This window comes from Thunnus albacares, chromosome 17 (genome assembly GCF_914725855.1).
Source record: "Thunnus albacares chromosome 17, fThuAlb1.1, whole genome shotgun sequence".
Lineage (NCBI taxonomy): Eukaryota > Metazoa > Chordata > Actinopteri > Scombriformes > Scombridae > Thunnus > Thunnus albacares.
The window spans coordinates 8,777,501-8,800,000 of record NC_058122.1 but is presented as its reverse complement, the minus strand read 5'-3'; the positions used below and the strand labels follow the sequence as shown (position 1 = coordinate 8,800,000).

The following is a 22,500-nucleotide window of genomic DNA, read 5'->3' as shown; positions in this document are numbered from 1 at the left end:
CATGTTATGGGCATCAGGTATAAGCTACTAAAACAAAGAACAGATAAATTAGCATTTATCATACTGAGATATCGGGCAATGTCGTAAGACACTTTGAAATGGACTCAAAATATAATTTTTTCAAATTCATAATAAACTCGACATAGCCTAGTTGTTTTCTTTTTGATTTTTTTGATCAAACGTGGAAATATTTTCAAATTTTAAAGAAGTTTGACAAATTGCATAGGACAATCTGGATGAAACATTATTTTTTTATTGTTTTTTAAAATTCTTTCTGTCAAGCACTTTGTAACTCTGTGAAGAAAAGTGCTTTATAAATAATGTTTATTAATATTTATTATTATAATGACTTTTGGCTGAAGTCAAGAGGAGGTAGGAGCTGGCCTGTATTATCCGTGATATCTTGGATAAATACACTATTTAATATGCCATTCAGAACTGAATGTGTAGGATCAATATTATCTCGTCTGTTTGGTTTAGATGTTATTTGCACATATTGACGGTTGGTGGCGCTAGTACACCACATGTAGAGAAGTTACTGTACAGTCAAGTGTTTCCAGGAGAGCCGTATTTGATCCGGCTTTATCTCTCTCGTGGAGCCGAGATATGAAAAATGAAAATACCACTCACAGTAAAATCAGATAGTCATCACATTTTGTTTATTATCATCAGGACTGCGCACTTAGAAAAGAAATGTGTCCTGGCTCTTTAAAGGTGCCGCACGCTGCGTGATCAACGCATGCGCAGAACAGTGAAGCAACAGCCCCAATGAAAAACAACAACAATCACTACAGCAGAGCGAAGAAAGCGCGATGGCTCCGTGAAGCTCAACACTTTACCACCTTGTCACAGTTCTAATCTCAGCCCGACTGCTGCTGTTTCTACCGGAGCTTTTTAAGTCGATGGTGCCGAGCTCATGAACTTGGCCAGTCAAAGCGGGGACGCCGGCGGAAGCCAGCTCCTTTTCGCCAACTTTAACCAGGACAACACGTAAGGCAGGGCCGGGGGACGGTGTTTGGGGATCCGATGGCCCGGGCTGTCAAGCTAGCTGACGTTAGACATGTCCGGAGGCCCCAAAGGGTGACAGGGCTCCAAGTGATATAGCCTGTATGCCGTGTTTTAGGTTTAAAATGGTTGCCAATACACGTAGAGTTTAGCTAGCTAATTAAAATGTCCGCATATGTTTAATTTCACTGGTCACTAGCATAACGTTAGCTTTGTAGCTACCATGATGCTGTGTGGTCCGAGGCTAACTTTAGCCACACATGTAGGTTTAGTGTCATGTAACTTCTGAGGGGGGCTGAGGTGAAATTTGTTGTGATTATTAGCTGCAGATAGACGTAGCGTTAGCTGTAATGTTTCCTTTGCAGTCCTCTGTCAGTTTTTATTAAAGACTGGCGTTACAGTTGTTTGATAACGCTGAGAAAATGTCAAACTGGGTCACTGCTTGTCTTTTTACACAGACTGTAGCAACACATGTACATATATCACTGTTAGACACGGAGGAGTATTCTGCTAAATTAGCTGGTGACTGCCCTAAACCACACAGGCCTGTTCCTGTTGCAAAACGGCAGCAGTCGTGTGACCACTGCCACAGTCTGACTAGTACATTTGGTGACAGAGAAATCAGCATGCCGATCCCTCGAGTGTCCAGTTTGACACGGCTGTGCTAGCTGAGTAATGATATTGTGGTTTATCGGTAGTCGGTGGGTTTGGGTGTAATAATCTTGCTGATGCAATGATTGATCAAAGCTGATGCTGTTGTGTCTATTTCTGTCATTTCTAAAGGTCCTTAGCTGTTGGCACCAAATCAGGATACAAGTTTTTCTCCCTGTCCTCTGTGGACAAATTGGAGCAGATATATGAATGTAGTAAGTATCGTATTTTTAATGTGCTCTATCCTCTTGTGTGTCAATGAGCTTCATTTAGTCAGTGAGCAGATATATAATAGTATATGCAGTGGATTTAAAGGTTACTTGGTCTGTAATAACAGTATCATATATTCTGTGTATGCTGTCTAGACAGGAAACAGTCACTGCACCATTAGAACGTTGCTGTTAGGTTAAATATTAATAAAGATTGTCAGCACTTTCTCTGACCCATAACGGTCTTACTTCCACATCAAGCTTCCTCCTCATTATTGGATCTGCATACAATATAGTATGATATCTGAAGCATCTTTGTTATGCATCCACTTCCATGTATGGTGAGCTAACCTGTACCTTTTTTGATAATCCTGTTAGATTTGAATGGCCAATGCAAAGCAGGTAGAAGTTGTATTGTCATTGAAACAGCTTTCTCCTTAAATATGTTTATTGTGTGATGTTTTCATTTGCACCATTTCACACCCTTAGCTGTTTAAAATTACTTTATTCTTTCATCTAATAAAAGATGAGAGGATGCCACTGAGCTGACTGAAAGCTGTGAAGTGTTGACTCGTGTGTGTGTGTGTGTGTGTGTGTGTGTGTGTGTGTGTGTGTGTGTGTGTGTGTCTGTCCCTGCAGCGGACACGGAGGATGTGTGTATTGTGGAGCGTCTGTTCTCCAGCAGCCTGGTGGCCATCGTCAGCCTGAAGGCCCCCAGGAAGCTCAAAGTCTGTCACTTCAAGAAGGGAACTGAGATCTGCAACTACTCCTATTCCAACACCATACTGGCTGTCAAACTCAACAGACAGGTAGGAAAAGGGTCTGTCAGACCTCGTCTCACACATTTTCATTTGAAATACGCTACACAGTCACATGTTCATGAAACAACCGAAGACCTGTTTATCTTTTGCAAACGTCTTATTTGCGTTTGCCTTTTGACAGTGATGTTTTCGGTGTTTTGTTTTGGGGTTTTTTGTTCATCTACAGAGGCTGATAGTGTGTCTGGAGGAGTCGCTGTACATTCACAACATCCGAGACATGAAAGTGCTGCACACTATCAGAGAGACTCCACCCAACCCGTCAGGTGAGTCGGAAGAATGACAGTTTCTACACACATCATCCGCACTAAAAGATCAAATCAAGTCATTATGAAACATATAATTACATGCTAAAGGAGAACACATGAAAATACTGTTCTTATGCAGTATATGTGTTCATAGTGAAACCAGGAAATTTTCCATTGGTTTTTAAGGATTTTGGTTTCTCTTTCATTTTTATCAGTTTATTTGTAGCTATCAGTGGTGTTTTCCAGCGTTTTCACTATTATCATCAATCTTTTTGCTGTTACCCTGAAGACTGAAAACGTTCACTAGAACTATCATACATACTCAGTTTATTGCAGTCTTACATACTTGAATCATTATTTCAGTTTAATTTATTGTCAAGTTCAGATGAATGTCGGCCTGTTGTAATTAGTTTTTTTTTCTTTCTTTCTTTCTTCCTTTGACGTTCCTCTTTAATAATTTTGTGTTTGTGCACATATGTCTCCAGGACTGTGTGCCCTCTCCATCAGCAATGATAACTGTTACCTGGCGTACCCGGGCAGTGCCACAATAGGAGAAGTCCAGGTGTTTGACACAGTCAACCTGGTAGGTGAACACAAACACAGTAAAGCCTTCTGCTCTACAATATATTTCTTTAATAAAGCCTTTATATTGAAACTCTCTGTTCATTGTATGTCACTGTAGAAAAGAGCAAAAGCTAAAGTGAGTAAATTGTACTGTGTGACTCCTCACTATTCTGGCGATGTTTTCTATCATCATTCGTAGCTGATGCTCATTATTTTTTATCTATTTGAAGAAGCACATCTCTGACTTGTATGTGTTTTCCAGCGAGCAGCTAATATGATTCCAGCCCACGACAGCCCATTAGCGGCTCTGGCTTTTGATGCCAGTGGAACCAAACTGGCCACAGCCTCAGAGAAGGTGGGACTAGTTACTATGATCTTGTCTTCATGCCCCAGTAAATACAGATCCGTCTTCTTGTTCCCCCTTCAACTGTTGTGATCCTCTGTGTGTTATCTTGTGTCTTTCACTTCCTTTCAGGGCACAGTCATCCGTGTCTTCTCAATTCCAGAGGGACAGAAGCTCTTTGAGTTTCGGCGAGGAGTCAAGAGGTAGAGGATTTGAAGATTGGATTTTTCAGAAATGAAAGCTCTTTCACCTTGATGGACAAGCCTACATCATAAATGAAGTAGTGATTCTGTGTCTGTGCACCTGTTTGTATGAATATTTGAGTTCACCTGCTTCCCTGCGCATGTTTTTTTTTTTTTTCTGTTCTCTTCTAGGTGTGTGAGCATCTGTTCGTTGGCGTTCAGTATGGAAGGCCTTTACCTGTCGGCCTCCAGCAACACAGAGACGGTCCACATCTTCAAATTAGAGACGCAGAAGGAGAAGTATGTGTACGTATCTTTCCATTTCCGTCCTAATATGTCAGTTTTTAAAAGTCTTCTGAGGCAGCTGGGCTGGGATCCCCCACCCATTTACCACAAACTTCAAACTTTCCTGTGTTTGTTTGTGTGTGTGTGTAGGCCGGCAGAGGAGCCCACCACATGGGGAGGGTACCTGGGCAAGGTCCTGATGGCATCCACCACCTACCTGCCTTCCCAGGTGACAGAAATGTTCACCCAAGGGCGAGCCTTCGCTACCGTACGTCTGCCCTTCTGTGGACATAAGAACATCTGCGCCTTAGCTGTGTGAGTAGACACAAAATACTTTTTTAACTTTGTGTCTGAAACTGGGTAAAATAATTTATAGATCCAGGAAATACCAGAAAGAATTGCAAAGAATTGAAAGTGTAATAGGTAAAAATTCATGACTCCATGCAAGTCTTCTCTCTGGGTCAGATTTACATACATAGACAAGTCATGTAAATTCGTGTTGTGCCTTGTATTCAGTCTGCATTGTTCTTGTAATTAGCATTTGATTCATTCTAATTCAGTCATTTATAGAAGTATTTGGTACAGTAGTTTTTTCCAACGGTTGCTTTGTTTGCTGTGATGATTTTTCACAGTGACACATAAGTCAAACAGGGCATTCAACACTGTGTCTGTTTATGGTGTTTACTGATGCTGACTCACTATAGCTGTGCACGCTGACTACCGTTTTTGCTCCTTATTACAAAGAATCCTCTGTTGCTGCTTCTGTAAAATGTGAATCACTTCACATCTGAGAAGGTGCTTAATATACAATTTTTCCTGAACTTGGAGGAGTCTTAATAACAGTTGTGTTACCATTAATAAGATGCTTCAGAACATTACTGATGCCAAAGAGAAGTGTGATCCAAGCAAATAAATGTTTAGTAATCATCAAATGAGGTAAATATTGTAGTTTTGAATTCAATGTTGTTGTTTTTTTTTGTTGCTTCAAATTAGCATTCAGAAGATTCCCAGGTTGTTGGTAGCAGCAGCCGATGGCTACCTGTATCTGTACAACCTGGATCCACAAGAAGGAGGGGAATGCACACTTATGAAGCAGCACAGGTAACACACACACACACACATACTGAGTAAATACAGAGTGAATGTGACAGATGTAGAGTGGGGATACACAGATATCTGACACCATTATCTGAAGTTATCTGACATTTATACTGAATCTTTGTTGCTTTTGTTGCTGTCATTGACCTCAGATTAGATGGCAGTGCTGAACCACCCAATGAGATCCTTGAGCAGGGGTCACATGATCGCCCTCTTGTGGCCCAAACCTACAGTGCCGCTGTCACTAAAGGTATGTCTCACAAATATTGATGTGTTCATGAGCGTATCTGGTTGCACATTATTTTAAATTTCTAATATTTCTTAGGAAGTGTAATTTGGTACTTATTACTGGGAAAATAGAGACAAAATTCTGGGAATCTTGCTTACGTGACCTTATTTGAGTTCAGTTAGTTGTGTTGACTTTATAAGAAATTGATGTTTTTCCAAAGAATTTCCTTGAAAGAACAGCTCCTTTTACAATCTCAAAATAAATATTCCTTCATCAGTCATTTATTATTGGTAGCTTTATTCCTCATATATGTTGAATTGTATACCTGCCTGTAGACAAATGTCACATTTTTACATGTAAAGCTGATTAGCTGTAGACCAACTAAAGGACCCAACAGAACACTGTCACTATTGTGTTGATATTTGGTACCAAATAATACCAAGTTCTTTACAGAAAACTTATCTGGAAATGATTAGGAAATTACTGACACATAAAATAAAGTGTTACCATGTTTCTTTGTCTTCATGGTGAAATAGAAATTAATTGATAAATGCTTTCATACTCAAATAAGTACAGCAAGCGAAGAAGCTCAAATTTCAGGTCATCATCAACCATCAAGTTGCAGTAATCTCAGGCTCTTTATTACAGAATGTAAGTTATATACAAAGTTGCTTGTTTCAGTGTTTGACCTTTGAACTCTTGTTCCCTAGGTTACTGCGAAGAGCAGGGCGCCGTGGGAGGGGCGGGGCTAGAAGATGACCTCAACGACTTACGTTTAGAGGAAGAGAACGAGCAGCCACCACTCATCCTTGAAACTGACTGACTTAACGGACGGCTGTACCCACCAATCAGAGGGCTCCTCTGGTGCTGCTATGAACATGTGACACAAGGGGGGCAGGGGCAGGATCAGAGCCTGTGGGGGGGTGGGGTGGGGGGGGGATTGTGGGTTTAAATGCTTAAAGCGCTCAAGAGCCTGTCTGTCTGTGCGTTTGTCTGTTCACACTCATGTCTAATTTTTCTCCTTCCCTCCTTCCTTCGTTCCCTTTTCCCTCAGTTTCGCCTGCGCAGGCCAAACTGGAGCTTTGCATGTACATGTGCCAACCGCTAAAAACATGCTCCAATGTGAAGATGAGTATCTGTGAGTGTGCGTGTTGGACGTTTTGATCAAAAAAATGTAGCTGTGTCTCCACTGAAGACACACACACACAGACGCAGGCACTGTGTTAAAATGAAAGTGAAGACGATTGTGTAAGTGCCTCTCTGCCCCAGCGTCATGGTTTCTTCTGTTCGAGAGGGGGATCTCTTTGCATTGGCTTAATAAAAATCTATTTTCAGTTGTCGGATCTTAATCGAGGGTGTGTACTATCTTTTCTGACCCTTTCCTCTGTCACATGCAGTCACACACTGTCTGGCACTGACCTGATCGGTGCTCTCGCTCAAGTTTACCCTCAAAAGAATGATTTGGAAGCTTTTGGCGTGAGGCAGAGGTGTTTGCGAATAAGAGTGTGTGTTTGTGCTTAGAACTCATTTGTGTGTGTGTGTGTGTGCGTGCGTGTGCGTGTGTGTGCTGGGCATGTACATTGGCAAAACATCAAGTAATTAGCCTACATTTGTCCCCACTCACTTTTACCTCATCGAAAGAGGCTCAGTGGACCTTCCCGCCCTCTCCCCCCTCCTCAGGCCTGCAGTCATTGGTTGATTTTAAACTCTGATATTGATGATCTTTTTTAAATCTACGTAACCAATCATAACCAATGATGTGTCATGCGTAAGAAAACATGCATGGTGTTGTTGAAGTGGTACTGTGTCCATACATCGAAGACATTTGGGAGGTGGCGATCAGTTCAAGTCAGACAGCAGATCAGTTGAGAAAGGCAGGAAGCTGCCAGTGATGCGCCGTCAGCGAGTCTCCTCCTACTGTATCTCTACTCTGTACATAACTAGGTGTGGCAAGATAATACTGTACCATATTACCAGGTTATGACCATGGCTTCTACTCTCGATGGGATAGTGGGTGTTATAATTTGATTGATATGGAGCTCAGGCTGAGCCTCATCGACTGGTCCAGGATGCTGCATGACTCCCTTAAACGAGGATTAGCCGTGGGATTTTGGCATGTCAGGCATTTTCTAATGATTTTGTACAAAATGTGAAACGTTCATCTGAAACTAAAATGAAAATAAATTCCATGTTGATGTATGAGAAAGGTGCCGTTTGTTCTTGTTATACTGTGGCATCTTGTATAGAAAAGCAGTTGGGACACTTTAATAAGTGAACAATAAGTGTCTACTATTGTATTGTCAGCAATACAGCTACTATAACTAGTATATAATGTTATTTTATTTTATCTCAGATTTAATTCTACAACAATGTCATGGAAGAGGTGAACATTTTTACCCAAATGCCCTCAGATTTTGATGTTGAAAATTGCTGGTATACAGTACAGATGAGAAAGCAGCAGCTATACTTTTGACAGAGCAAGCAAAAGCCACTATTAGCACACTGTGCCACTATCATGTGCATGAATGTTTCACTGTTAAGTAGAAACTTTGATTGGCAGATCACAGCACCCCTGGGAGACTGTGTAATCTTCACACAATGTCATCACTCATAATCACCGCTGGATTACCCAGGAGACAACTTCCCCAGAGCCCCAGAGCCCCCACATTCACTGTGTGCCAGTTACTTTGATTAATTGGACATAAAAGTGCCATGTAAACTCACATGGTGAATACCTTAAAGTGGTTCATGCATTTTTACCAAATTTTAAACCCATATTAAAGGATAGGTTCACAATTTTTCAAGCCTGTCCTAAAACAGTAGTCAAGTGCCCAAATGAGCCTTGACACAGGTTTTTCCTGGCTGTAATCATTCCTACTCTTCATACTGGACATTAAGAGATCCTTCCTATTGTGCTTTCAATCAAAGTGATGAAAAACAAAATCCACAGTCCTGCTTCCCGGCAAACATGTATATAAAGGTGCAGTGTGTAGAATATAGTGGCATCTAGTGGATCGGACTTAAGTATGTTTTTATTAGTATATAATCTCATTAAAATAAGAATTGTTGTGTTTTCGTTACCTTAGAACGAGGCCTTCATATCTACATAGACAGAGGGTCCTCTTCCACAGTGGCCACCATGTTGCACCACCATGTTTCTACAGAAGCCCAGAACAGACAAACCAATCTTCTAATGTAATTGGATCTTCTAATGGTCAGTATGAACAGGAGGAATGATTAAAGAGACTAAAATGTGTTTCAATGTTCATGTGGGCACCTGACTATTGTTTTAAGAAAGACTTGAAAAATTATGAACCTGTCTTCTAACTGATTTTATGACCACTTGTTGGCAGCAGAAACCAGCTGTAAATTCAACACAGACATATAATCACCTTTAAGTTGATATTGTTAGCAAACAGTTGCCTATTTACACATCCAGTAGACACAAGGCAATATTAGCATTCATTTAGAGTTGTGTCTCTGGCCACCTGGTGAATAGAAAGTTCAATATGTGCTCTCCTTTTAGCACTTATTCAGTCTGCATCAACTCCTGAGGGAAGTATCTGCCTCTTTAGCTGCTAATAGCTTCACTATGCTCACCAGCTAGTTGATAACTTTGGTCTGTCTGAACTTTGGTTCTGGGCAACTAGGGTACAGTGGGTTTATCAGAGCTTTCCTGCTGAAAAACATGGTTGATAAGAGCAGGGAAGAGACTGAACCAAAACTGTTAAGTTTTGGGGCCTAAAATAAAAACAATAAGCTGAAAGACGCTAAAAAAGCTCAGTAGAACTTTGAGGAACTGCAGAGCAGGGTGTTAATCCTTTATGGGTTTGTCATTACGAGTGACCCCTTTCACATGACACATATCATCATCTGATCCATTGTTAACATATAAACACTGGTTAGAGCAGCTTTAATGCTGTCTTATACAGAGGCCCTGTATGTATCATAATCTAGTTAAAATATCTTAAATAGAGTTGATATTATGCTTCCATGGTGGATATTCTTTTAAATAGATTTGTGTATAACCAAATTATCACAAACTAACTTGGGAAGGGGTTTGGAGGGGAACAATAGGGACCACATTTCATGTTTGCAAAATTAAAATCAAATGAATTATTATGATTATTATTATTCTCATTTAGACAGGATACAGACTTCTTGTTCAGTCACAAATAAGAGTGAAAACCACCAAATTCAATGTTGCAGGATGTGCGCTTCATCAAGTATGACGCTCTTCCTCTTAACAAGCTCCACACCTTTCTGCTGGTGCAATAATATAAGACTCTGTCATTTGCTAGTAGTTTATTAAGACTTTTGCAGCAGGCCACCACACACACTATTAACACATGTGCAGGAGCGACACACGCAGGTGGGCTCTCTATCTTTGACATGAGGACACAGCTTCACCCACTCCTCCCTCCAGTGGAAAGACATTAACGGAGACGATGCAAGGCACACGCACACGTATACAAACACATTCAAACAAACTCTCTCACACATTCTAATTAACAGTATAGCAGATGCTGGGATCCAAAACACTTTACAGAACCATAAGAGCAAATGTAGAGTGACTGGTGACTCCCAAAGCTCCATACCTGACAGTTCCACATAAAAACACACACAGATGTACATTCAATGACTGTAGAGACATACAACGCATTCTTAGTAACTAACAGTAAAACATACTTAGCGTGCAGGCTAGAAACTACTACAGGTTACATGTCCAATCCTAACACTACATTGATTAAGACTATTGGTGATGTTAAAGACTCATTTAATTATGTAAGACTTTATAAGAAGCTCTGACTGGGCCTTTTTAAGACTTTGGGGTGCCTGAGTTCATACTTCCTCAGTCAAGCATCCTGTGGAGGGCTGATTGGGTGTGTGTGTCACTCTGTGGGAACAAAAAAGGACACAGTGAGCAATAGTGTTAAAGATGAGAGTTGGATATTTCATTCTCTGCCTAAACAAGAAGTGTGTTTGTGTATACACATATATTTATGTAAATGCCTACCTGCAAACAGTGTATGTGTGTCTCTCTTCCCTCTCTACTCATCCTGTCGTGAGCTGGTAGGCTTGGTGACCTGGACGATTTCCACCGAGGTGAAGCCCTTAGTGGCCGAGGCTCGATTCCTGGTCCTCATTTTATTAAGGGCCATCTCTGCCATGTCTGCACGCTCCTCAGCATCATCCAGCTCATGGACTGTCTTCCTATATTTAGACAGGCTGCTGTTGGCCTGCTCCTCCTACAGGTACACACACAAGAAGTTTGTCTTAGTATGAAATAATCAAATGCGCTTTTGTTGAGAAAGAACAAGAAAAAATATCTTCAGTGTGTTCAATGTTAAATATATTGGATTGGATAAGTAGCATAATTAAAGAGTGACAATTTAAGATATGTAGTTATAGCAGTAGGGATTTACTCCTTAAGATATCACCATTACTGTCATTACTCTTACTCACAGCGTCCTCTATCTGACGTTTGTAGGATTTGAGCTTGTTCTGGAGTTTCTCCACCAGCTCCTGCATGCGCTGATTGGTCTTGTGGTCCTCCTCCGTCTGGAAGATCAGCTCCTTGAGTCGACGCTCTCCCTTACGAAGACTTTTCACTGTCTCCACGTGGCGTTTCTGCTCCTGGTCCAGCTCATTCTCCAGCTCCTTGATCTAGTGGTAAAGCAGAGGAGGAATCAATACAATATGTGGACGCGAGGGCTGAACCAGGTTTGGTGTCTGTCCATCCCTCAATCAATCCGACTCCTCACCCTGGTTTCCAGTTTCTGGATGGTGCGTTTTCCGGCCTTCAGAGCCTGCTGCTCAGCCTCCTCCAGCTTCAGTGTGAGGTCTCTGAGGTTCTGCTCCTGGTTCTTCTTGATCTTCTCCAGGTGGGAGCTGCGGTCCTGCTCCTGGCGAAGCTCCTCGCACAGCCGTGTCGCCTGGAGGCAGAGGCACGCATGAACACACAGATGAAAACATTTCAACAATTGAAATAGTTTGTTTTGCTTGTTTTATGCTTTTACTGTAATTTTGTAGTTGTTTCTATCTGTTAAGTCATGCAGCTTACATCAATCACAGCTTTCTTGGCTCTTTCATCAGCAGAGCGAAACTCTGTGATCAGCTCCTCATTCTCACTGGACAGTCGGGCAAGGTCAGCTTCCAGTTTTCTCTTCAGGATAGTCAGACTCTGGTTCTAAGGCAAGAAAAATAGATCAAATCAGATTAGACTGATGTAATGATCCACTAAAGAAAAAGCAAAAAGTAGCCACTGACCTGCATGCTGATCTCACTGAACCTCTCTGCAGTGTCCACCAGCTCCTGCTCGATTTGTTTTCGGGCCCTCTCGGACGCCTCCAGACCTCCTCTCAGCTCCTCCATCTCTGCCTGCATGAGGCACAGACGGCGCTCCTGGAGGCTGTACTTCTCCCTCAGTTCCTCGTGCTGACGGGCGTCCTCATCCATCTGCACCTGCAGATCCTGGATGAGGGGCAGGGGGCGGGACACAAGATTTGCTGTAGTGTTTTCAAACTACAAAGTTTTTCTATGTAGTTCTTTACTCCAAATCTTAGTCATCAAATAAAAATCCTACTTTGATCTGCTGCTGCAGCTTCTTGAGGGTTTTGACCAGCTCTGCATTGTTCCTGTTGGCATGCTCCAGCTGAATCTCCATCTCATTCAAGTCTCCCTCCATCTTCTTCTTCATCCTCAGGGCCTCGGCTCGACCTTTGGCCTCTGCCTCCAGGCTGGCCTGCAGTGACTCCACTGCACGGGCGTGGTTCTTTCTAGACACCATAAACGACACAGGTGGTTGTTACACATTGGTTATTAACTGAACTAAAGATGACTGGTCCAACAGATACATGTTTCCTTAGTGTTAACAATGGTGATCAATCAGTACAATTGTGAATATAGACTGGATCTTTTAGTTATATAATGAATCACTTTTACTAAGGGACTGTATGAAAACTATTAGGGTGAAGTTGGGGTCAGAAAAGGTGGAGGATGATGTATTTCTTCCTTTTTGTTAAAGGGAGGATACTGCCCCAAATTTATATTTTATTTGATCATTTTCTTGCAAGATTTACTGTAAAAAAAAAAGATAGTATAGTAACATCAACATAGCTTGATGAAACATGCCTTGTGTCTGCGCCATGGATACGTTTTGCCATATGCAGGGACAACAATCATGCCTTTTTATCATCAGGGCTCAAAACAAACAGAATACCGGCACACACAGATCAATAGTCTTTAGTGTGGGCAAAAGTGACGCTTATGATGGCTTTTAGCTGAAACGTGTTCAGTTTTGCCCACAATAAATAGAAGACTATTGATCTGTGAGTGCTGGTATTCTGTTTCTTTTGATCCTTACTGCAACCGTGCACCTGATACAGTGTTCAAGATTTGGAGCTGTGTACGCTTCAACTCAGGGCTCAGTGGCATTTTATGCTTTCATTATAGTGACCCCACTCTAATAATTTTAATACAGTCCCTAAGGTAATGATAACATTTTTACCTTCTAAAAAGATCCTGAAAGTATCTGTATTTTTCTATGTGTGTGTGTTTGTGTGTGTGTGTGTGTGTGTGTCCACTATTTAAACATGCTTGTCCTTGCATGTAACAGTATGTCTGTTTTCTAACCTAGTGACTTCAAACTCTTCCTCCTTCTCATGGATCCTGCGGTCGATATCGGCCTTGACTTGAGCCAGCTCCAGCTGCACACGCACCAGCTTACCTTCCTCCACCTAGAGACACACACACACACACATTGCTCCAGTGCTCAATTTTCCTAATTAAATCCATCTACCACTAACACTGCAAATATATCTAGCTATCTTTGGATAATTCAAACCTGGATCTGAACATAAATTATTTTTCCAAATTTCTTCTAGATTATTTTGTGAAATTATTCTACAGTCATGTCTCAGACATGCCAACTATTTTTTTTGGCCAAAGGAGCTCATTGTACCTCTAGTGAAGCTTCGGCCTCCTCTAGAGCCAGCTGTAGCTCCTCCTTCTCCACTTCCAGTTTCTTCCTGGCCTTCTGCAGCTCATGGACACTGCGGCCTCCTTCCCCGAGCTGGTCGACCAACTCCTTGATCTCCTCTGTGAGAAGAGAGGGGACATTGTCAAGAAAACATGAGCAAACACTGTAGATCATGACCATACTATACACATGTGATCAGATTTTATTATCCAGCTTGATGCCTTTTTGGACATCATCCTCTCTCTGCTACTTCTACATCTTCAATGCTACTCACCTGAGAGGGTTTTGTTCTCCTTGCGGACAGTGTCTATCTGATCCTGGCTTTCCTCATAGGCCGTCTTCAGCTTGTACAGCTCAGTCATGTAGGAGCGGCTCTCCTTCTGGCTGTTGTCCAGTTCCAGTTGCAGCTCCTCGTTCTTGCAGCTCCACTCAGCCGCCAGTTTGTCAAAAACTCTCTGCTTCTTATCCAGAGCTGCTGCTGCCGCGTTGGACTAAATGCACAAACACAGACAAAAGCAGAAGAATGTCATTGTTTGTGATCTCAGGTCTTAAATTTGCCTGTATGCCTGTGTGTGTGTGTGTGTTTACCTTCTCCAGGTCTATGGTGAGATCCTCCACCTCTCCCTGCAGCCTCTGCTTAATCTTCTCCAAGCTGGCAGCTCTGGCTTGGGCTGCTTCTGCTGCCTCCTCAGCCTCCTGGAGACGCACTGCCAGTTTGCGCCTGGAGGAGAGGGGGAGGAGAGAAAGAGAGAAAAATTAGGTTTTATCATCAAAAAGAAACCAAAAAGTTTGGGCATAAAGTTTGTCATATTTCTGTTTAACCCACTTGGTCTCCTCCAGCTCCTCGGTGCGGTGGATGGCGTCCGTCTCATACTTGCTCCTCCAGGAGGTGACATCGGCATTGAGCTTGGACACAAGGCGCTGCAGCTCCCCGCGGCCTTCCGACTCCTCCTCTAGCTGCTCCTGCAGCAGGGAGAGGTCATGACGGGCATTGGCCAGGGCCACCACTGCGGTGTTACGACCCTGCAGGAAGAGAGGGAGCAAAGGAGGCCTCGTCTTTATTACCAGTCTGATAATCATCATTTTATAAAAGCGTTTTAAAGGCAATGTAAGGCAGCTAATACAGATAGGAAACAGTTAAAACTGAGGTTCAGTCTCAGAATCAGTGTCCCTGATACCTTGTTCTCCTCGTCCACCTGTCTCTTGAGCTCATCGATCTGCGAGGTGAGTGAAGTCTTCAGCCTGGTCAGCTGGGTCAACTTGCTCTGCGCATCCTCCAACTCCCTGCTCAGATCATTGTTCTCCGCTACACACACACACGAAGGATAGAAGACGAACACAGATCACTTCATGAAACATTGTTTGTCAAACTCATCCATGTGTGAGTTTGTGTGTGTTCCTACCAGTCAGATGGATTTTGGTGGTGTTGAGCTCAGTCTGATTGCGTTCCATCTCAGCCAGGCGAGCATTGGCCTCTGCCAGGTTGTCCTCTAGCTTATGAGCATGGGCATCAGAGTTCATCTGCACATGTAAACAAAGATGCAAAAGCAGGACTGTGTATGAGTTTATATTCATGTGAATCAATCAACATTTGGGGTAGCGATGCATAATACTTCGTACCTTGGCTTTCTGAGTGGCCTCCATGGTGACGTTGAGATCTTCGATCTCAGCTTTCATGCACTGTTTGTCCTTCTCCAGTTTGACCTTCAGCCTGGTCAGGTTCTCGAGCTGCTCACCCAGCTCTGCCATCGCATCAGAGTGCTTCTTCCTCAGCGCAGACGCCGTGGCCTCTGATTGGAGCGCTGCCTCCTCCAGCTCCCGCCTCAGCTTCAGCAGGTCCCCCTCTCGCTTCCTGTTCTGCTCGATCTGAAGGGTCAGCCACAGATGAGGTTGTGGGGGTTAGAAGAACAGAGGTCACGTTGTCACGCTTTGATTGATTGACGGCCGTCAGTCAAACTCACCTGGGCGACGGTGGCTCCTCCCGCCTCTTCCAGCCTGTCACTGAGGTCCTCCAGATCTCGTGACAGCTCTGCCCTCTGCTTCTCCACCTATCAGAGGACAGACAAAGAACCAGCTTTAATATCTAACTGCAATATGCTAAATCCCACCTGTCTACCTATTTATACTAAGATAGAATCCGTACTTTGCCTCTCATAGCTCGTTCAGCTTCCAGCTCCTCCTCCAGCTCCTCAATGCGGCCCTGAAAGAAATAACATATCACAATCATCTTACAGATTCCAAAAATGTTACTGTCCTCTTTTACCTCTTCAACTCCTAATTTAAACCCTCCTCCTCATAGTACTTACAAACTACTAATACGGCGAGTATTTTTATCTATAAAATTCCTACATAAAAATAATTTTGTACATGGGTTTTGTAATGAGTTGTACCACAACTGTTTGCAATTTATAGAGACAATATAGTGTCTTACTCTTTTGACATTCACAGGAGGAGTGACACATTAAAAATCTATATTTTTAATATATTTTTAATATATAGTTTATTGAACATGAATTGATTTAGCGGCAATGTCCACACTGTGTTCATAACCCCAATAAAATAGTGTTATAGGTCCTATATGATAACAAATAGCAATAATTGTAATACAAAAGAAAAAAAGGAAAGAAAGAAAACAAAAAAGTAAAGCCAGTGTAAGTATTTTTGTTTTAGACTGTTCATCAGAAAAATAAGATATGTGAAGATGTCAGCTTGCATTCTAGGAACTGTATTGGGAATTGTCACATTTTCTGATATATTATAGACCAAACGAATAATTGATCAAGAAGTTGATCAAGAAAATGATTTACAGATGAATCGAGGATGAAAATATTAATTAGCTGCAGCACTAGTTATATTAACATCTGAGGGAGGACTTGAGTATTGACTTCTCTTCATCCTTAAAACACACCTTTAACCAAAGAAGACGGAGCAAACAAGTGAAATCACTGCTGCAGACTCAAGAGCCTCTGAGATAAATGATTGAGAACCACAAACCTGGTGCTCTTTGAGCTTGCGGCTGAGCATGGAGCTGAGAGCTTGTTCGTCCTCCAGCTTTGAGTTCATGTTGTTGATCTCAAAGTCTCTCCTAGAGGAACACACAGCAAACACACACACACACACACACACACACACACACACACACACACACACACACAGAGCAGGGAATCAGTATCTCTTTGTGTAATAGACTGAGGTACACACACAGATGTAGAGCTACTATATAAGAGTTTGCTTGTATGCATGCGCGCGTGTGTGTGTGTGTGTGTGTGTGCAGGCTTTTCTCACTTCTTGATGACCTCCTCCAGATCGATCTTAGCGTTCTCCATCTCATTCAGGTTTTCTATGGTCATCTTCAGGTCTCCCTCTGCCTTCCTCCTTGCTTTCTCCACCTCTGCCCTGATCCTCTTCTCCTGCTCCCAGCTGTCCTCCAGCTACACAATCACACACACCCACAAACATCCATACATGACTGAGGCGCTAATGTTTGAATGAGTATATCCTGCAGCAGGTCTGCGCATATTCCTGCGCCACAGTATTTAAAAAAACTCATACAGACAAACATTCGTTCAGGTCTGTCTGTGAAGGTGAAGAGTCGCCTACCTCATTCACTTGGGTGTTGAGCTTGCTGTTGGTCTTAGTTAGATGATTAACTTTGTCTTCTTCTGTTTGGAGATCCTCCAGAGTTTTCTGATGAAATGAATAGTAAATGACAAAGGTTTACATCTTTAATTACTATCAAAATGATAAGCCTAACTATTTGATTTAAGAGTACTTGGTACAAAATGGTCACTGTATGTAGTGCAATACTTTTAACACTTTTGATATAGTTTTAAAAATGCTGCTTGAGCAAGTGCTGTTGCAATTTAAAATGTAATGTTTACTGTGCATACATGTTGTCAAGTGTGTATGTCCACCTACATGTGTGTGTGCATGTGCATGTTTGTCTACCTGTTGCAGTTCCTCCAGAGCTCTCTTTTCCTTCTGCAGCTTGGCGATATGGTCATCTCGCTGGTTCAGGTCACCTGTCAGAGTCCGCACCTTGAAATCCAGACTCTAAACACACCATTGAACAGAATTCACTGGTAAAATCTCACATATAATTTTATGGATTTGTTTCTAGATGTCTCCAGATCTGGAAAAAGCCAAGAAATATCTAGTGTAGTGTCTTTCTCTCTCTTTGCTCACAGCTGCTATACTTCCATCCCCTCTCCCATCAGCCTCCTCAGTCATCCTCCCTCATACCTGTTTCTCCTTCTCAATCTTGGCCAGTGTGGATTCCAAAGACTCCAGGTCTCTCTTTAGCTCAGTCAGTTCCCCTTCCAGCTGTCTCCTCTGGGACTGGAGGGAGGATGTGGTGCCTTCTTCTTCCTCCAGGCGCTCACGGAGATCCTTAATTCAGTCATTTTAGTCAACAAAGGACAGTTTAGCAACTGTTTTTAAGACATGCAACTCCCCGAAGGGTCTTCCTGTCAGGTTTTTAAAAGGAAATGACTGAGATATGTACATGAAACATTTCTCCTGGTCCTCTGCATGCTACAGTATAAACATTAAAAAAAATAATAATGTGTCACTTGATGTGTTGGATTGTAAGTCATTTAGATTGATGTCAGTACTACTTCACTACACATGTCACTGTACAACATCAGTTTGAGTGTACATAAAAATGATAAATGTCATGTCATGTCACATCTTATGCTTGTTTGTTGCTGTATTTTAGCTGGAGGTAAGTAGATTTAAAAAAAAGTCTAATATGGTATGGTTCATGTATGATATATTACCTGCACTGACTCCTCCAGCTGGACCTTTTGGTGCATCAGCTGGGTGCAGCGCTCCTCAGCATCACCCAGCGTGTCCTGCTCCTGTGGAGGAAACAAGGAGATAAAGCGTGTGTTCATGACTACACGGATGAGATGACAGAGGAAATGTTCATCACTGACTCTGACTTGAGAGTAGTTTATGTGCAATTTCTGCATGTTGGTGAACTGTTTTAAAGAATTCAATACCCCAAAAGTACTTCAAGAGACATATATGATTCTTACATGGGAGTCCCATGTAAAATGAACTGTGTGTGGATGTGCACTTACTGCAGCCAGCGCCAGGGCGAGGTCATTCTTCTCCTGTGACAGAGTGAACATCTTCCCCTCCATATCTTTGATCTTGCCCTCCAGTTCCTTCACCTTCTCCACCGCCATCCTTAGCTCTTCCTCCTTAGCCTTGAAGATCTCCTCCTGGCGGGCGACCATCAGCAGCGGCTTCACCTGCAGGAGCCAGGGCAGAAAATAAAATGATGATGATGGTAATTTATTATTTGTCAAGAGAGGAATGTGTTTAAGTGTATAAGTGTGTGTAGTTCTTTTACCTTAGTGTACAGTTTCCACCAGCCCCAGAAGCGTAACTGAAGGAACTTCCTCACGTTGCGCTGGATGGCCATCAGTGCAATTCTGCATCACACACACACATACATGCAGGAACACTGTTAGTGCACACAAACATACAATAAAAAGTCATTTACATGTAATCATAATTTACTCTCTGACTCAGCTCCCTTGAAGAAAAACATCTGTGCACATACTGACCGTCTGTCCACCATCTTCTTAAACTCGATCCTCATGAGAGTTCCTCTGAGACGAGCCTGCAGCATGGTTATGATCTTTGCCAGCCGCTCGTCACGCATGTCCTCCAGCTTTGCCAGGGCGCCTGCACGGAAAAACACCTGAGAGGGGGAGAGGAAAGGATGGACAGGTGAAAGAAGAAAGAAGAGGAGGATTAAGAAAAAGAGGAAAACAGGACAAAAGCAGGATTCAGGTAATATATGTTGAGATGTAATTAAAAATTAAAAATTAAAAAAACATAGTAATTGCTCTTTATTGTAGAATACACCATTGATTGAGACTTTTCATACATTGTAACACATAATCACATTTCCTATTTATAGCTGATTATAATGGTAGTGTACCTTGCTGTGGCCGATGCGGTACTCCATATTATCCAGGCCAACAGAATTTAAGATGAGCTCAGAGGCCTTCTTGTTGTCAACGAATCCCTTGGGGATGACGTTGGGGTTGAGGATATAGTACCTAGGAGACATTAGGAGGAGGAACAGAGAGGAAATATGGAAAAGCAGGGGCAGATAAAGTGAGATTAGCAGAAGGAGAAATATAGGTGACAAGAGGAGAAAAAATGAAAAAATTATATTATTATATAATATATATAGTATAATTTTGTATGTTAAAGTTTTGTATTTAAAGTTAAAGGGGAATCAAACACTTTTCCTACACAGTGTCATGTACAGTAAAGGCCATAAAGACGCTCTGCTTAGGCATCAGATAGAAATCCAAATATATGTCAGATCTAAACTATAGTGGGGATATACAGATTAAACATGACTGCAGCTGAATACAAATGGAGAAGATTAATGGAAGACAGTACAGAAATAACAGGAGTCAGACCTTTGTTTGAATTCTGGGTACTGTAGTCTGTTGGGGAATCCTTTCCTGCAGATACGGATGCCCTCCAACACGCCGTTACAAGCTAATTGGTGCAGGATCAGATGGTTGTCTGTCACACCTTTTCAATATCAAGGACAGAGAAGCTGATTATCAATACTAATCGTTTCCAGTGGATACTTTCTTGTAGAATATTTCACCAATGTTTTTACTGTTTGAGATAGACTGTGTGCTTGACAACGTGCCCCAAAAACATACAATGGCCTCTTCAGACTACAAACATCGGACATACTGTTCACTCACTGACCTGACTTCTTGAACTCATTGGGTACGATACAGCGGACAAAGTGAGGAGCAGTGCTTCGCAGGGTGCTCATGAGTTTGTTCAACTGTTCCTGTTGTACACAAATACAAAAAAAATAGGAGAGATTGTGAGCATGTTGAGAGATTTGCAGTTCTTTAAAGTGCTAATGAGCCTTTATGTGTGGTTTTAAAGGTGTGTCATACATCATACTTGTTCCTCACTTTAGTTTTGGTTTTTTAGGACTTGAGAAGATTGACACCACTCTCATGTCCGTCCATTAAACATAAGGCTACAGCTTAGTTTAACACAAAGACTGGAAACAGGGGAAAACAGCAGCTAGCCTGGCTCAGTCCGAAGACAACAACATCTACCTACCAGCATCTAAAACTCACTAATTAACACATGACATCTTGTTTGACCCGTACAAAACCGAAGTGTAAAAACCACATTTTACCTTTTATGGTGGTTATGAGCTGGACTATTTCTTGGAGGGGAGTGGTTGCCACTTACCAGGCAACCAGCGGAGACTCCAGGAAGTTACTGCTTCCAGCCAAGAAATGTTACATTTTATAAGAAAGAATTTTTACACAGTTTTTGTACAGATTAAACAAACGAGATATAATGTGTTAATTACTGAACTGTATAGGTGCTGTAGGTAGATTTTGTTATCCTCTGACACTAGCTCTTTCCCTCCATTTCCAGTACCTGTGCTAAGCTAAGCTAACCAGCTGCTGGCTGTAGCCTTATATTTAATGGAGAGATATGAAAGTGGTATCAATCTCTCATTTAACTCTCAGCAAGAAACAGAATTAGCATGTTTCTCAAAATCTCAAACTATTCCTTAAAATGTTATTTGAAAGATATTGTTACAGTTCCAGTTACTTCACAAAAACACCAGTAAGATAATATTTGTATTATTTGCATTGTGGAGACAATGTGGGAAGTTGTGCATGTGTGCCTACATGCATACTATGTACATGTAAGCATGATTTGAGTAAAGGCGTGTGTGTGTTACCCTGTAGAAGTTGGAGACGGTTTGGAAAGAAGACCCTTTCTTCTGTTTCTTGCTTCCTGCAGCGCCCTCCTCCTCTTTGAAAAGCTGAGCCAGCAGGTGCATGGAGGACTTCTGGAAGAGTCCCACCACCGTCTCATTCAGAGGGTCTTTGTTCTTCTCCAGCCAGCTAGCAATGTTGTAGCCCACCTGCGAGTGGCACAAACAGCCTAACTGTACCAATGTACGTATTAAAGTTACAAGTATATGTCAAATGGTCCAACAAGAATCTGGTACTCACAGTGCCGGCATAGTGCACCAGTTCAAAGTGGGCCTCAGCTCCTTTCTTCCCCCCTTTTGGCTTGAGGAAGTTAGAGGATTTGCCCAGATGGTTGTCATACAGAGCTGCTTTGAAGGTTGCATCTGTCGCCTTTGGAAACACACACTGCTCCTCCAGGATGGAGAAAATGCCCATAGGCTGGAGAGGAGAAAGAGAGAGGGAGGTGGAAAGGGAAAAGGTGATGTCTATGTTTGTGCACCCACAGATATCCCTCCATAATGACTGAGTGTGTTTGAGTCTTACCTTCTCCAGCAGCTCGATACAGGCCTGCAGGTCCAGACCGAAGTCAATGAAGACCCATTCGATGCCCTCCTTCTTGTACTCCTCTTGTTCCAGCACAAACATATGGTGGTTGAAGAACTGCTGCAGCTTCTCATTGGTGAAGTTGATGCACAGCTGCTCAAAGCTGTTGAACTGGAGACGAAAGATGGAGTTGGATCAGAGGACGAGATGAGATAACAAATAATTTAGTAGAGACAAATCACGATCATAATTCAGCTCACATCAAAGATCTCAAACCCGGCGATGTCCAGTACTCCTATGAAGTACTGCCGCTGCATCTTGGTGTCTAGGGTCTTATTGATGCGGGTCACCATCCACTTGAACATGCGGTCATAGATGGCCTTTGCCAGAGCACCAATGGAGTACACACACTGGGCCTGGTTTTGACCTTTCAAAAATTCAAGTTCAAGTGTTGTATAAATGATGAATGAAAAAACAGTGGATGACTGCATGATTTTAATCATCTAAATAATGTTTTTGCAGTACCTTTGGTCACAAACTCATTGCCGACCTTGACCCGAGGG

The 22,500-nt window shown here is 42.2% G+C and overlaps 2 protein-coding genes across 2 annotated transcripts in view; one reads left to right on the top strand and one right to left on the bottom strand.

The window, feature by feature from the left end:
- Positions 1-744: 744 nt before the first annotated feature.
- wipi2 (WD repeat domain, phosphoinositide interacting 2) lies at positions 745-6,981 on the top strand. Its single transcript, XM_044331937.1, has 12 exons — positions 745-990; positions 1,789-1,871; positions 2,505-2,674; positions 2,853-2,949; positions 3,417-3,514; positions 3,758-3,850; positions 3,971-4,041; positions 4,213-4,326; positions 4,456-4,620; positions 5,299-5,406; positions 5,556-5,653; positions 6,343-6,981. The coding sequence occupies exons 1-12, from the start codon at positions 917-919 to the stop codon at positions 6,453-6,455; spliced, it is 1,284 nt and encodes a 427-aa protein (XP_044187872.1). The 5' UTR covers positions 745-916; the 3' UTR covers positions 6,456-6,981.
- A 1,917-nt stretch (positions 6,982-8,898) lies between these two features.
- Positions 8,899-22,500, bottom strand: part of LOC122967791 (myosin-16-like) — an 18,663-nt gene continuing 5,061 nt past the window's right edge. The window contains exons 12-45 of the mRNA XM_044332606.1: positions 22,463-22,500; positions 22,198-22,364; positions 21,938-22,108; positions 21,656-21,832; positions 21,379-21,564; positions 20,367-20,454; positions 20,063-20,180; positions 19,570-19,690; positions 19,190-19,326; positions 18,973-19,054; positions 18,698-18,871; positions 18,392-18,472; positions 17,856-18,002; positions 17,562-17,666; positions 17,214-17,300; positions 16,899-17,044; positions 16,608-16,698; positions 15,757-15,813; positions 15,575-15,661; positions 15,234-15,479; positions 15,017-15,134; positions 14,792-14,919; positions 14,440-14,636; positions 14,202-14,334; positions 13,888-14,104; positions 13,596-13,732; positions 13,268-13,371; positions 12,219-12,411; positions 11,903-12,106; positions 11,697-11,822; positions 11,398-11,568; positions 11,099-11,299; positions 10,650-10,881; positions 8,899-10,529 (exon numbers count right to left, since the gene is read on the bottom strand). The exon at positions 22,463-22,500 is cut by the window's right edge and continues 64 nt beyond it. Of these exons, the coding sequence (XP_044188541.1) occupies positions 10,684-10,881; positions 11,099-11,299; positions 11,398-11,568; positions 11,697-11,822; positions 11,903-12,106; positions 12,219-12,411; positions 13,268-13,371; positions 13,596-13,732; positions 13,888-14,104; positions 14,202-14,334; positions 14,440-14,636; positions 14,792-14,919; positions 15,017-15,134; positions 15,234-15,479; positions 15,575-15,661; positions 15,757-15,813; positions 16,608-16,698; positions 16,899-17,044; positions 17,214-17,300; positions 17,562-17,666; positions 17,856-18,002; positions 18,392-18,472; positions 18,698-18,871; positions 18,973-19,054; positions 19,190-19,326; positions 19,570-19,690; positions 20,063-20,180; positions 20,367-20,454; positions 21,379-21,564; positions 21,656-21,832; positions 21,938-22,108; positions 22,198-22,364; positions 22,463-22,500 (4,633 nt within the window). The 3' untranslated portion in view covers positions 8,899-10,529; positions 10,650-10,683. The remainder of the gene's footprint in view (positions 10,530-10,649; positions 10,882-11,098; positions 11,300-11,397; positions 11,569-11,696; positions 11,823-11,902; positions 12,107-12,218; positions 12,412-13,267; positions 13,372-13,595; positions 13,733-13,887; positions 14,105-14,201; positions 14,335-14,439; positions 14,637-14,791; positions 14,920-15,016; positions 15,135-15,233; positions 15,480-15,574; positions 15,662-15,756; positions 15,814-16,607; positions 16,699-16,898; positions 17,045-17,213; positions 17,301-17,561; positions 17,667-17,855; positions 18,003-18,391; positions 18,473-18,697; positions 18,872-18,972; positions 19,055-19,189; positions 19,327-19,569; positions 19,691-20,062; positions 20,181-20,366; positions 20,455-21,378; positions 21,565-21,655; positions 21,833-21,937; positions 22,109-22,197; positions 22,365-22,462) is intronic.

Excerpts from the sequence above, each read along its gene's own strand:
- wipi2 (XM_044331937.1), top strand. The coding sequence starts at position 917 with ATGAACTTGGCCAGTCAAAGCGGGGACGCCGGCGGAAGCCAGCTCCTT. Across the intron at positions 2,675-2,852 it reads CTGTCAAACTCAACAGACAG|AGGCTGATAGTGTGTCTGGA; the intron begins GTAGGAAAAGGG and ends GTTCATCTACAG. Across the intron at positions 3,851-3,970 it reads TGGCCACAGCCTCAGAGAAG|GGCACAGTCATCCGTGTCTT; the intron begins GTGGGACTAGTT and ends ACTTCCTTTCAG.